Source organism: Geotrypetes seraphini, chromosome 17, assembly GCF_902459505.1.
Source record: "Geotrypetes seraphini chromosome 17, aGeoSer1.1, whole genome shotgun sequence".
NCBI lineage: Eukaryota > Metazoa > Chordata > Amphibia > Gymnophiona > Dermophiidae > Geotrypetes > Geotrypetes seraphini.
In genome coordinates, this window is record NC_047100.1 from 813,279 (window position 1) to 828,921 (window position 15,643).

General features: G+C 40.0%; 1 protein-coding gene across 10 annotated transcripts in view; it reads left to right on the forward strand.

The window, feature by feature from the left end:
- ITPR1 (inositol 1,4,5-trisphosphate receptor type 1) overlaps nt 1-15,643 on the forward strand; it is a 234,033-nt gene that overhangs the window by 153,143 nt on the left and 65,247 nt on the right. For all 10 annotated transcript variants that reach the window (XM_033925743.1, XM_033925747.1, XM_033925746.1 and 7 more), the window contains 3 exons: nt 2,515-2,650; nt 5,626-5,813; nt 15,431-15,614. In XM_033925743.1, the coding sequence (XP_033781634.1) occupies nt 2,515-2,650; nt 5,626-5,813; nt 15,431-15,614 (508 nt within the window). The remainder of the gene's footprint in view (nt 1-2,514; nt 2,651-5,625; nt 5,814-15,430; nt 15,615-15,643) is intronic.

The window sequence follows — 15,643 nt, forward strand, 5'->3', positions numbered from 1 at the left end:
AATCAGCTGGCTGGGTTGGAGGGTAGAGGATTGAAAGCTATATCAAAAAGGTGGGTTTTCAGTCTGCTTTTAAACAAGATAAGAGAACAGGCTTGATGGACAAACTCGGGTAATTTGTTCCATGCATAGGGGGTAGCAAGATGAAAGGAATGAAGTCTGGAATTGGCAGTGGAGGAGAAGGGTACAGCTAAGAGCAACTGATCTGAAGAACGGAGCTCTCTGGGAGGTGTATAAGGAGAGAGAAGAGAGGAGAGACATTGAGGGGCAGCAATAAGATCTAGAACTGTATGCGATGGCCCAGTAGCCCTTTCTCATGGTGGCCAATCCAGGTCAGTAGTACCTGGCCAAAACCCAAGGTGTAGCAATATTTCATGCTACCAATACAGGGCAAACACAAATAACTCCTCAAAAGGTTGCCAAAAGGTGCTTAAAAAGATACGAAAAAAGGCAAAAATGTCAAAAGGACTCTGAGTGTAATCATCAGCCCATCACCCCAACCAAATAATAAATGATATAAAAATAATGATTTAGAGATAGGGGCAATCTCAGTGTGAGGTTTTAGCGACGGGAGAAACAACTCCAGCGCTTACACATACAGAGACGAAGGTGAATCACCTCCGCCTGCACACCATCATAGAGAGCCCCATGTGTGCGAAATCAAACGTGCTAAATAAATATCATTAAATCAATCACAAACTGTGAACTGTTATAAAGAGTGAAAAACTGAAAAAAACCACTCATAGAGTCCTCCCCAGCCTAATCCCCAAGATGCATAATAAAACCACAGCCAACTTAGCTTTAGGACGAGCCAGAAGTCAATGAAGCTTGAAGGAGACAAAAATGGTCTCTAGTTCAACCAAGCCCAGTTTGTGATTGATTTAATGATATTTATTTAGCACGTTTGATTTCGCACACATGGGGCTCTCTATGATGGTGTGCAGGCGGAGGTGATTCACCTTCGTCTCTGTATGTGTAAGCGCTGGAGTTGTTTCTCCCATCGCTAAAACCTCACACTGAGATTGCCCCTATCTCTAAATCATTATTTTTATATCATTTATTGTTTAGTGTTGTATGGTTTGGTTGGGGTGATGGGCTGATGATTACACTCATAGAGTCCTTTTGACATTTTTGCCTTTTTTCGTATCTTTTTAAGCACCAATACAGGGCAAGCAGTGGCTTCCCCAATGTCTTTCTCAGTGAAGTGACTTAAGGAGAGGGGTGACACGAGCGTAGCGAGGTTGGTAGAAGATGAGACGTGCAGAAGATTGCAAGGGGTAGAGGCAACACTGCGGGAGATCAGTTAGGTGTAGATTGCAGTAATCTAAGCTTGAGGTTACAAGAGCTTGAGCAAGAGTCCGGGTAGTGTGCTCAGAGAGGAAGGGACAAATTTTGGTGATATTGAAGCAACAGGTCTTAGCAGCTTGTTGGATGTGTGTAGAAAATGAGCGGTCAGAATCGAAGACCACTCCAAGGTTGCAGGCAGAGGAGACTGGAACAATGACAGTATTATTTACCGAGATGGAGAAATGAGGAGGAGGAGGAGAAGGTTTAAGAGAAAAGAAGAGCAGTCTGGTGCCCTGAAATTGCAAATGATAAGAGGGAAGAAATGAGATAGAGAGGCAAAGTGAAGAGGCCTAGTGGATAATTAAGGAGGAAAGGTTCAGAGGAACCTTTGTGTAAAGAACTTCGTGGGTTACAATTAAGATTTTAAATTGAATTCTGAATTGGACTGGGAACCTGGGGCAACATGATTGAATCTCTTAGCATGCAACTAAATGTAGCTGAATGAAGACGTTGGTTAAATGTAAGACCAACATAAGCAATGTTACAGTAGTCCCAATGAGAAGGTACTAAAACATAGAAACATAGAAGATGATGGCAGAAAAGGGCTACAGCCCATCAAATCTGCCCACTCTGCTTACCCACCCCCTGTCCATGCCCTAATGACCCAATTTCCTTATCTTGCCCCTCGTAGTAGTGCCATGGAGGCTGATTAATCTAGATATTTTCTGATGGTGTGAAGATTTGATGACGGAGGCCATCTGGGTATCAAAACTCAGCTGTTAATCTAAGTGGACACTGGGGTGTCTGAACAAAGTACTGAGTGATATTATACCTCCCCCACTGTCCATGATAGTTCAACCTAAGTTTATACCTGAGGTAATGGAGGGTTAAGTGACTTCACCAAGATCGCAGGAAGGGGCAGTGGGATTTAAACCCCAGCTTTTCAGCCTTAGTATATCACTCCAACTGATCTTTGGAGCTAAGCTTGAATAGCATATCTAGGTTGGTCTCTCTTAACCTAAGTTTACACTAGAACAGAGCTTCCCAAACTATGGGTTGGGACCCCAAATGAGATCACAAAACCTACATTTGATGATACCACCTGGTGAACTGTTTTGCACCTCCTGGGGGGAGGAGGGGGTCACAAAAATAGGGTCATGGCCATGAAGAGATACTGCACGAGAATATACTTCATCCTCTTTCCTTGGTTCTTTATATCTTTGAATTCAGGGTGAAGCACTCAGGCAAACCTTGGTGAACCGTTACTATGGAAATATCCGAGCAGCAGGAAGAAGAGAGTCTCTCACCAGCTTTGGCAGTGGGCCACTTACGCCAGGAGGACCAAATAAGACTAGCACTGGAGGAGGTAGGATATGCAGGAATTGCCCCAAGGTATGCTGAGCTTTAAAGGCTCAGGGCCCACAGTCCCTTAGTAAATTACTGTTAATTGCATGGGTGCTGGAATTAACACCTTGCTGTGGTTATTGGGGAATGCTTTGGATATCATTTTGTGTCTGAAGTTGTATGGCTGCTATGTTAGTCTACATAGAAATAAAGCTCACACATTTTTGGTACGATTTTAATGCATTAAAATACTTTGGGGCTCATTTTCAAAGCAGTTTGACACACAAAGTTTTACTATGGCACTTTGTGTGTTTGCTTTGAAAATGAGCCCGTTTATCAACTAGGGTTCAAGAGTTGAGGAAAGGAATCTAGTCAAATGTTGGTCTAAGAAAGATCCACCTTTTTAAAGTCTGCCTGTTATTAAATAACTGCAGGGGGATACCTGATATGGATGAGCCTTGCTTTTCTGTGCCTTGAGACTGCTCTAAGCTGTAGTTAAGGTGTTTCGTACACTTGTGTGTATGCTTAGTACTTGTGGTTTCTGTACCTAGTGTAGAAGGGCTTGGTGATTAGTCTCTACTGTAAAACTGACATTGCTTAGAATCTTCAAAAAATCAAACCAGAGAGAATATAAACTATAAAACAAAAATTATCACATAAAAATATATAACTTACTAGAGAATTAGAACAAAAATATATTGAATAAAATTTATATGAATGTGCTCAGTGAAGTGAACAAATCAAATAGCCATAGGGAGGCTGGAGAAAGTTCAACTTATAACATCATCACACAGGCCTTACTCCTGCCTCCATTATCTGAAAAGTCACTAATGTAGTATATCTACAAGAAAGTTAAACAATATGTATATAAACAAAAAAGCACACTTACCTCTGTCCTTGTAGATTCCCACAGTTCACTCGGCAGGGAGCATGGATGTTGTGTTAGATGATGAAAACCTCAACCAACTGGCAAAAGAAATCAATGTGTGTGATCAAGTCCCCAAATTAATCCTTAGTGAAGACAAAAAGCAACAAAACCAAAACCAAAACCCACCATTTAAAATCCAAGTCGATCAGAAATACGCAATGAATCCATAACTCAGGTTCCCCAACACAGATCAAGTTTCCATTAATTCTTTCTCAAGAGGAAAAAATGCTGGGGAGATAAACACACACAAAAAATAAAAATGAACACATATCAAAAAAGTAGTACATAAACAAATTGTAAATCTCAATCAATCATTTATGTAAGTAACCTACTGGGTGGAGAGTAGAGACTACACACTACCAAGTTCAGCGACTGAATCTTCGTGGGACCCAGCCTCAAGAGCACTTGATCATTCACCCAAGCAACACCACTAATTACACAGCAATCATGACGTCATAAATCCAGCTGAAAACATAGTCCATTAACGGCACAGTCCCACGAATGAGCCAAAAAAAGGGGCAAGAGAGTACAAAAACGTATTTATTTCTTCAATATCAACCACTCAATTTCCCGGGGAATCACTGTCTTCCAAGCAAAAATCAGTCGCTGTTCATGATATGTGAGAAGCTGAGAGATATCACCCCATTGTTAGGATGAAATTGTTTTAACACACAAAACTTTAAATCAGAAAGCATATGGTTTGCTTGATTCCAATGTTCAACCAATGGGGAATCAATCCTGTTAGTCCTAATACAACTTAAATGCTCTGCAATTCGGGTCTTTATCATTCTTTTGATTTGTCCAATATATAGTTTGGGACAGGGACAAAAAATCCCATAAACTACTTGTGTTGAGTTGCATTTGGTTTGAGAACGCAATTCAAAATCGGAACATGAATCCTCTGAGTGTTCATAGAATACGAACAGTATCTGCATGTGCCACAGGGAACATGACCAACAACAGTGTTAGTGTTGCACTCAGCATAGTGTTAAACGTTCCCCCCAATTCCTACCACGTTTAAAAGCAAAACGAGGTCTCTGCATAAACTCTGGATGAAAACCCAGTAATTGCCAATGGTGATTAATGATAGTTTGAATTGGAGCAGACAAGGGGGATCGAAGCAGCACAGAAGTAACTCTATGGTCAAGCTCTTCATTATACGATCTTGGGAGAAACAGCCAATCGCGTTCAGCTTGTTTGACCTTACTAGGGTATTTCCGTTGGCTAAATCGATGAGTCAGGTTAGATACCTGATTTTAAAATCAGTTTCAGACGAGCCTAAGCATTTTAGTCTTAACATCTGTCCAACCGGAATATTATTTGGATGATAACTACGATAATGTAATATTGAGTTAGTGTCTGTGGCCTTACGAAAAATAACAGCTGTATATCAAGAAAACTGACAGTGGTAAAATTACTAGTGGTAGTAAACTGGATATTCAAGTCGCACTGATTAAGATACCTGAGAAAATCATCCAATTCAGATTGAGAGCCTGTCCAGATAATAAAAATGTCATCTATTACATTTCCACAGCTTGCTCCCATCTCCACAGCCAAAGCCAGAGCTAAAGAGAAGTCCCTTATATATGAGAGAGAGGGGCAGGTGGCCAGTTTTCATGTTTAACCTAAAGAAGTGAAAAACTTGTCTGCTGGTGGGAGCGATGGAAAGTCACTGCTGCCAGGCAACCCTTGGCAGGAAGAGAAAGCCAAGTGAATATGTGAAAGAATGAGAGCAGGGCTGACGAGGCATTCTCATGCAAAGTATGCTGTGAACTGAAGTCTTCCTCTGTCTATAAATACAAGTCTAGCATGTACAGATTTTAAATTTCATTAATTTTTTTTCAGTCTACAGTTCTGTTGTAATCTGTAGGCAGAACTCTCCAGGACACCCTGTGAATCTGTGAGGAGATTGACCTGAGGTCAGCGAGAGGTCTTGCTTCTGTCTCCAAGATTTATGGGTCGTTTTGGAAACACAGTAACTTTGTCCAAGCACCCTGATTTGCAGAGTTCTTATGTATATATTTGGTGTAAATGAAATGCATTCAGCGATGCTAATCTTGTGCTTTTAGGAACAAGCTCTGGGTCTACTGTTGGCCGTGGTGAGATGAGTCTGACAGATGTGCAGTGCCACCTGGATAAGGAAGGGGCCTCTGACCTTGTCATAGATCTGATCATGAATGCATCTAGCGATAGAGTGTTTCATGAGAGTATCCTGCTGGCCATAGCTCTACTGGAAGGTGGCAACACTACCATACAGGTAAAGTGTTTGCAGGGGTCCCAAAGTTACTGGTAGATCCTTTTCCTCCTCGAGGATTCAGATGTTAGTGATGCTTGCTCTATAGGGTTGCCTAATGTAGTAAAATGCTTCAGTTACAATCTAACTTGAATAGGGGCACAAAGTTTTACCAGCACTGAGATATAGGGGCTCATTTTCAAAGCACTTAGACACACAAAGTACCACAAACCTATGGTACCACCACAGCATACGCTGTGATTGGAAAGATAGGAAGAAAACCATGTGATAACAGAGCCCTGAAATCCAAGTGAGGACAGTGTTATCGATGAGCAGATGGTGATTTACCATGTCAAAAGCTGCAGATAGATAGAGGCCTTTGGATTTAGTCTGAGTAGTTCCTTGAATACCAAATGGTGCATCGCGTGAGCCACGGCCTCAATACCCATGTATTTACCAACAAACAAATATTTTTACCTGGCATTACTTTGGTTATTTCCATTAAAGCTTGTCTAAATCTGAACCTTGCCCACAAAAAGGTATAATATTCAAAAGGCCCAGAGTAAAGAGAGTCGGAGACCTGAGGGTAGAAAGTCTGAAGTGATCAGATAGACTTTTACAATAGCCCTTGGAAGTAGATCAGTGTGGTTCTTGGTGTACGGGGGTTTCCGTTCCAGGCTCAATACAACTTAAGAGGAACTTGCTGTTTACATTTTTTAATACTTGGCAGGACTAACTGGAAACAGTTCAGTAGTCTGCAGTAAATTAATGCAGAAGGATGTTAATGAAGCTCTCTGTGTCTGGCAGTATCCAAGACTTGGTAACATGGGGCTTTCATGAGGTATTACCACACCCTTAATGCCACGTGCTCATCCACATTGAGTTTTATCATTTGATTCTGGAGCACAGTTTAGGGCACGTCCTGTAATCTTTTGGTTTTCGTCTTGTTCTTTGTTTCCTTTTTCCTTTGGTCCCTGATCCACGTCTCAGAGGCAGTGGGGTTGTAGCACAGTTGTGGCTTGGGAAAATATATTTTATTCAGAAATAGGCTTATTGCAAAGGTGTGTGTGTAAGCGAATATATGTTTGTCCTTCTGTAAGTGGCTGTATGTCACGCTGCCTGAATGGGCCGTGGATCTGCGCTATATATACCTGAATTCTCTTTTTCCAGCATCACCTTGTTATAATTTTTTTTTCTTTTTTATCTGATATCTCCTGGATAGGCTGGCTATAAATTTTTAAATAAATAAAGGAAGTGTGAATTATTTTGAAGGTCTAGCTTTTGGACACAAGCTGTCTGGTTCCTTTTGTTGCTCTTAAGCACTGGTCCTAAAACATGTCAACTAAAACCAAAAGGTAGGAGCCGTCCAGGCTATGCATGACATCACCAAGGATCAGAATTGTAATATCTCCCACTCTGGGTAGGCCTTGACGTATCAGTTAGGCTAGCACGAGGTCTTGAACACATGCGGATTAGCCAGAGTGCTCATTTTGAGCTGTACACAATGCAACCCCCCAAAAATGAGGAAATATGAAAACCAGTAGCCAAAAATACTTTCAAACTCAGCCAGACTCTTTAGAAAAATTTTTAAAGGACCATCATCATTGCCAGATTTAAACTTAGGGCGTCACAAAAGTTCAGAAGATATATAAAGCATAACTTATTAACAAGGGGCCTCACCAGCACTTACCATCATAAATGAAGCAAAAACTTGTCTCACCGTTATTGTTTCTTCAAGCTAAACATCAATTCCACTTTTTCTGTATAATTTGGCATTAGACATGCAGGGGCTCATTTTCAAAGCATGTAGACCCAAAGTACCATAGAAACCTAAGGTACTTTCTGTGTCTAAGTGATTTATAATATCAATAAGCATAATTTTTTAAAAATTGACAAATCTGAGACTTATCTTAGTTTATTTGATGCAGTCTTCAGTGAACCACACATTTTTCCACACTACAACATGTGTGGTCCAGTTTCCCATGTCTTCACTTCCCACTGCCTAGCAAGCGACATGACACAGTGGCATTTTGAGTGGCAACTCTGCAACAGGGGCACAGATAGTAAAGCAGACAAAACTGGTAGTCCAATGCTGTTGATTTTGTCTGTGTGCCACCAGAGGCTCCTCTCCTATTTTCAACTGACTTGCGTTTATTACTGTATATACTTGAATATAAGCCGACCCGAATATAAGCTGAGAGGTAGCCCTTTGCCCCAAATAAAGGATTTATAGTTTATTTGTATTCCGCTTTATACAAAGTGGGTCATAATAAATATATACACAATTATAAAACATTAATACATACAGTAAGACTAAGCACAGACAGTCTCAATATAGACTTTTCCTCCAACAATTTGTCCAAACCTTTTTTTAAACCCAGCAACTGTTATCATATCCTCTGGCAATAAATTCTAAAACTAAACTATTCATTGAGTGGAAAAATATTTCCTTCTATTTTTTCTTTAAGTATTTCCATGTAATTTCAATGAGTGTCCGCTAGTCTTAGTACTTTTTGTAAGAATAAACAATCCATGTTTACCAGTTCTGTGCTACAATAGATTTTGTAAACCTCCCTCAACCATCTCTCTTCCAAGCCTTTCCTCATATGGGAGGAGTTCCATGCCCTTAATCATTTTGATTACCCATCTTTTAACATTTTCTAATTCTGCCATAGAGCAATACAGGCATTAATATTCTTCTATGCTATCCCTTTCCTAATAATTCCTAGCATTCTGTTTACTTTTTTGGTGGCCGTCATACACTGGGTGGAAGATTGTCCACGATGACATCGAAGTCTTTTTTTTTTCTTGGGTATTGATGCCTAAGGTAACTATGATTTGAATTACTTTTCCCAATGTGCATCACTTTGCATTTATCCACTTTAAATTTTATCTACCATTTAAATACTCAGTCTTCCAATTTTCTAGTCTTTCTACAATTTTTCATAGGCTGCATGTGTATTAACAAGTTTGAATTCACTGCCAACCAAACTCAACGTGATGACTGAATGAATGGTCTGCCACCATAAACATTTTGTCAAACAAGTCTAATCCTTTTGTTGTATTCTTCCACTGATGATAAAACTCTTGTGCAGGCCGTTTTCTGAACTTTCTTCCCTTGGGCTTATGAGCTACATAAAATTCAGTGACGGGCCACAGGTTGCCTACCCCTAACCTAGGGACAAACGCAAAGGAGGGCTTCCATTTACATACGTAACTGGGAGCTCTCTGCATCCCTGCCATAGTGCAGATATTGTGGGCACTCACAATATCTATATTGGGTTACACTAATAATCTCTAGCAGAACCCAGGCTCCCTTGGGGCAAATTGCCCTCTTGCGTCTAAAAATGTACAGATGTGCAAGTGTCCACCAACTTTGAATATTGATTTGACAGTGCTAAAGTCCAGTTTCCATAGGCAAATGAGGATGGCATCTTGGTCATTCACCTTGCATAAACTTCCTGGAATCTACAGTACATACCAGTCCCTATGCCCCTCAAATATATGCTGTCAGTTGAAGGGACTTCTCTTCAGTGTGACTACATCTCGAGACATTAGCAAATGATCGAATCTGGGCTCCACAGTACAAATAGAACCTGTTCAAATTCCTGCATGCTTAGTCTGCTTTCAAGATGATCTTAACAGGATTACTGTCCTCGGCAGGCAAGAAGGGAGAGGCACAGGATCTAGAAAAACAAGGACATGCTGTGTGGTGGGTTTTCTCTGAGCACAGGAATGGACACAGTTGTTATATAATGTCTATTTATAGTTGTTGCTTGCTGGCAGCAGACCGAGGAGAGATGTTAATGAGTTCCTGGGGTTTGTTCACCTTCCAGGGCTCTCCATGAAGTGCGTCAGCAGGTGGGTGGATGAGGTGTTGCCATGGTTTTTCCTATTAAACCTTTACAGCTGTTTCTTTTCCGGTGTCTGCAGACTTCCTTCTCACTCCTACTCCTGCTCCCTGTTGAGGAGAAGTAGTCCTTGATAAACCCTTCAGCGCCTTGCTTAGAATCAAAATCACTAGTTTTCAGTGCTTCCCCCCTACTCCAATTCTTCTACAACAATAAAAATATTGCTAAGATGTATGGGAGACAGAGCTATAAACACCTGTCAAATTTAAGGTACTATGCTGAAAGGCATACGCAACTCTGTACATTGAACATGCGATAGACGATCCCTGCTCAGAAGAGCTTCAATCTAATTTGAGCAAACAGATAGGGGTCAGAGTCAGGCTGAGGTGTTTTTACCTGATGCCCAAAGACTTTGCCCTAGCCCCAGATCTCTCTCTCCAGCTCCTGACTCCCCCACCTTCCGGCAGCCACCGTGCAGAGTTTTCACTCTGCAGCCGGGAGGGGGAGTGGAGCCAGTTTTTGGGGAGGCCATGGCCCCTGTGGTCTCCCCCATTCTGACACTGGGCAGACAGAGCAAAGCTGATTTGAGCTCATTTTGCCAATCGCATGGCTACCTTTTGACAAGCAGCCAAACATGCCTGCCTGCCCTGCTTCCCAAATCCTATGGCCGATGTTAGCAGCTGGGCAGGAAATGGATAGAAAATAGGAGCCAAACATATAGTCAGAGTAACACTAAAACTTAGGACTGTTTCTCTGTTGAAAGAAATTGACACTTTCAAAAGAGAAAACCAAACCTCAGGCTCTCTGGGGGTGGGGTCTACAGCAGTGGTCTCCAACTCAAACCCTTTGCAGGGCCACATTTTGGATTTCTAGGTACTTGGAGGGCCTCCCAAAAAAAAAAAAAATAGTTAATGTCTTATTAAAGAAATGACAGTTTTGCATGAGGTCTTTTGGCTAATAATAATATTGTAATTTATAGCTAAAGAGACATATGATCAAAAAACTGTTTTATTTTACTTTTGTGATTACGATAAACATACCGTGGGCCGCGAGTTTGAGACCACTGGTCTACAGCCAGCAGAATATGTAGAGCAAGATAAACTCAAGGAAAAGAGGCAGAGCACTTTGTTACTGGTTTTCTCTGTCGCAAGCACTTATCTACTACTTTGAGGGACAGTCCTTTCTATAGAGAGTTTAGTCTGAGGAAGAAGATTTGCTCCTAAGAGACCTACGGTCAAGGGCAGTCCAGCAGCCAAGCCAAAGAGCTCTTTAAGAGGAGGAGCTGCATCTCCCCAGTTGTCTGTTGCCATTTCCCCGGAGGAGTTAAAGAAGGCAGATTTGCAGCCCAAGAGCAACCACAGGAGGGGGGCACACCCTGTTCCCTGCCAGTTTCTGACAGTGTGTTTGTTCAGGTGCTGTTTGGTAGAGGGAAATACAGTATGTATGCTGGTGACCCAGGGCTGAGTAAGAGTCCCGTTAATAGGAAGGTGACTGTGCAATTTATGATGCATGCAAAGCGTCATAGAGGCTACCAAAGGTCAAGCATTTCTGCCTAAAGGACTTTTCTCCTTTCCTTAACAGAGCAAGGATATTATATATACATCTCTTGTCACATCCCACAAAATTCCAGTAATGCAAAATAGGCCATGTTGTCCTGTTCGGCTTTATAACCAGGAAGCTAAAACCTTGTATTCTGCTTGTTCTTCATTAGTATGGGAGCTGGTTCCATCATTAAACTGTGTGCCTGACCTTGGCAAGTAATTCCACCCATGTACAAACTAAAGGGCAGATTGTTGGCGGAGGTGCTTGGTGTCTGTTGCTGAGGTATAAGGCTTCATATTTTAAGAAACTTTCTTTACCACTGGTAATTCCATCTATCAGCACTTCTGACTGTCAGGCTTGGGGGTCTGACACTGCGATGCAGCTGGGGCTTCCCTCAAATCACCCTGTTGCAAATTCTAGTTGAGATACTGGACTGGAGAGCATGCACTAAAAAAAAAAAAGATGGATAGAGTTGTACAATAAAGACAGCTGATCCTTTTTTACTGGATTAGCTTAATGCATGATTAATTTTTGAGAGCTTTATTCCGTTTGAGCACACTTCACGTAGATACTCATAAAAGTACCCTGGTGCGCGCACACCCCCAAAATGAGTTTGGGAAACACATGATGTACATTTGGATTGGCATCTCTGCATGTTTCTTATCAAATACATAGTTACTCCTATGTTACCCAATTCAAAATCAGGCTTTCTGGACTTTAACTGCCTTCATGGTTATGCTATATATTTTTTAATGATGGCAGCCATTTTGTTTGATGTTTTAATCACAATTTTGAACTTGATTAAAATGCCTTTTTTTTTGTTAGCCACATGAGCCACACAAACAGCCTCTGCCCTTCATATTTTTAGCTTTCTTTTACCGAAATGAAGGTTTCTACTATATTTATTAATACTTTTTGGTTATGGTTCCCTATGATGTCATTGGAACGTGACCTTTTTCAGTGTTTAAGCATATTTTTATTTACTTTTATTGCTAGTAAACCAAAACAACTCAAGAGGAAAAAGTGAAAAAACCCCAACAACCTCTTCACCCACCATGTGACTATGAAAAGCATTTTACCTTCACAGAAACTGCTTAATACTCCAAAGGTTTCTTTTGAACTCCCGAATTCCTGCACCCTGAGCTGACATGATCTGGAGCTCCTTCACCAACCCAACCAGGTCTCAATTTCACTTCCTATTTAAAAAATATGCTCAAACATACTCTCCCTTTGACTCCTGCCCCCCTGCTCTAATGTCTAAAGCCTCAAATATATTCCTTCAAATACACACAAATAGGGGCAAATAAACTCAAAGAATTTTCAACTTGAGTGATTAAATGGAATATCCTCAAAAGCAATAAAATAATCACTCATGAATAGATTACAACATCAGCAGTTTCAATCTTGCATGCAAGTCTTGGTAGCTTTTGTGCTCAAAACCATGAAGACAATAACGGGCAAAATCCCAGCACTATCTCATCACCCAATCATCGCATCTTAAAGCACCATTTGTAGATAGCATGAATGTTTGAATAATTGACTTTAAGTGCCAATAGGGCAAAGCTACTTCTTCTTCTATATAATAATAATAATAACAACAGTTTATATACCGCAGGACCGAGAAGTTCTATGTAGTTTACAATGATTAGGAATGTTACAGATTGAGTGAATAAACAAAGTACAGACTTAGCGATTGGTGATTCTTGCGGTCATTTGTTAAGGACTAAGATTGAATAGGTTGGTTTCCTAAGTATTTCAGGAATAGATGTGTTTTCAGGCGTTTCCTGAATTCTCCATAGGTAGTAGGCACAAGCAATTGTTCAAGGTGCTGCTTGATGTTGATGATGAGTTTTAAATTTAAACAAAAACAAGAACTTATCTTGTAATTTGTAGCTTGCGAGTGTCAGGTTCCGACCCGACAAGTTTCATATCTGCTTCAGGGAACCCACAAAATTACAAAAGATTTTTACTTATGAGCGGTGTAGACTCACTGGTAGAACACTCTGCTTTACTAATTGAGCAAGGTTGTTTAGACTTCCTCTGATAAGCCCTTTGGGACAGTGAAATGCATGTAGTATCTGAAAACAACTTGCCTTGGGCTACTACTGAAAAAATCCCCCCTAAACTACATTGATTTCCAGGCCCATGGCCAAGCATACAAATGAGAAATGCAAGAACAACTGCTTCAGAAGATCATAACATACTGTTTTCTATCTTTTAGCCAATTCTCAATCCAGCTTCCCATGGCTTTTAATTTTTTCAGAAGACTCTCTTGTAGGGCTTTGTTAAAAGCTTTCTGAAAATCTAGATACGACTACATCAACCGGTTCATCTTTGTCCACATCGAACCTAATCTAAATCTTAGATTTATATACTTGATCATATAGGGCTAAAGATATAGGGCTCAACATGGTTTACAATAAAAATATGTTTACTTTAGATATGTTGATTTTAAGATGGATCATTAGGAATTACATTCTAAAAAAACGTTGAAATATCATATTTTTAAAATTTTACAGAAAATCTGAAAGGAAATACGTGATCATATCTGAACAGGAAGATCATTCCGTAGTGCAATCAATAGGAAGGAAAAAGATTGAGCAATTTTGTTGGTTGATCGAGAACCTTTGACTGAAGGAAAATATAGCTTATGTATATGAATAGGTATACAACCCAAAATGTTTGAAGAGTTTAAGGTTAAGGGTATTAGAGAGTCAGATAATCCATGAATAATTTTATAAACAATACAAGCATATTTAAACTGAACTCTAATGAAATGGAAGCCAGTGTAAGTTCTTAAACAATGAAGTAATGGGCTTGAATTTTGACTTTCCAAAAATGAGTCGTGTCACAGTGATCTGTATTAATTGTAACCTTTTCTGATGTTTATTCATGCCTTCAAAGAAATGAAACAAATTGTTGAGGCAAGACTTCCCTTGGCCGAGCCCATTCTAACTCTGATCCATCAAACCATGTTTATCAGTGTGTTCAGTAATTTTATTATTTATAATAGTTTACACTATTTTTCCCAGCACTGAAATCAGGCATACTAGACTGCAATTTTCTGGATAACATCTGGAACTCTTTCTGAAAATCGGTGTTGACATTGGCCACCTTCCGATCTTAAGGTACCATGGACAATTTCAATGAAAGATTAGATTACCAATATTAGACCTTCAATTTCATTTTTAAGTTATTTCAGTACCCTGAGGTGTATCATCTGTTCCAAGTGATTTATCACTCTTTAATTTGTCTGTTTGGCTGATTACATCTTCCAGGTTCACCAAGATTTTTCAGTTCCTTCATAACTTCACTCTGAAATACTATTTCTGGCACAAGCAACTCCCTTTCATCCTCCTCAGTTAAGACTGAAAAAAAGAATGAATTTAATCATTCTGCTATGGCCTTATTCTTGAGTGCTTCATTTAACTCTTTGATCTAACAGTCCAACTGACTCACACACAAGGTTTCTGCTTCTAATGTACCTGAAAAGATTTTTTTTTCCCTATGGGTTTTTTCCTCTATGGCAAGCTTCTTTTGAAATTTTTTGTCTTTATCAATGGCTTGTATCTAACTTGCTAGTCCTTCTACTGCTTCCTGGTTTTCTTTATTTGGATCCTTTTTTCCATCTTTTGAAACATGTTCTTTTGGCTTTAATAGTCTTTCACCTCACCTTTTAACCATGCTGGCTGTTTTGCCTTCTACCATCATCAATGATATCTGTGGCTGGCGTATTACTATGGTATGCCTTGCCTGGTATCCTGCGGTTTTGTGTGGGAGGATGAATTTTAAGAAAATGCTGAAAACTCAATTATTTGCCAATGCCTTCTTATGCTAAGGTATATTTCAGTTGCTAACTGCCTTTTTAGAGCTCTTTTGACAGCAATTTGTGATTTAAAGTTTGATTGTATTTCTGAATTGATTGAATTTGTGCTCTATTCCTGTTTAGACATGTCTGTTATATGTAGTAATCGCAGGGTAATAAGATTTTATGTATGTGATATAGAAACCACATAGTTATATGCGGTATATAAATTGTTTTACAAGTAAATAAAACCCAACTAGTCTGAACTTGCAAGGTGGTATTTTTAAGCAATGTCCACTCCTAATCTATTTTAACTGCTGCTTTCTAGCTTCTCTGGTGATGTGATATATAGCTGACAGTTGGAAGGGGTTGAAGCACCTGTCTCAGAGGCTCATGAAATTGTATTTATTTATTTCAATTTAATGCCTTTTGTCGCTTTATAGCGTTCCTTCTACTGCCGACTGACAGAGGACAAGAAGTCTGAGAAGTTCTTCAAAGTTTTCTATGATCGGATGAAAGTAGCTCAGCAAGAAATCAAAGCCACAGTAAGTGTGAACACCAGTGACCTGGGAAACAAGAAGAAAGATGAAGAGTCTTCTGAAAAAGAGGTTCCAGCTCACAAGAGAGGTGAGTGCCGAGTCAGCAAAAGGGGCTTT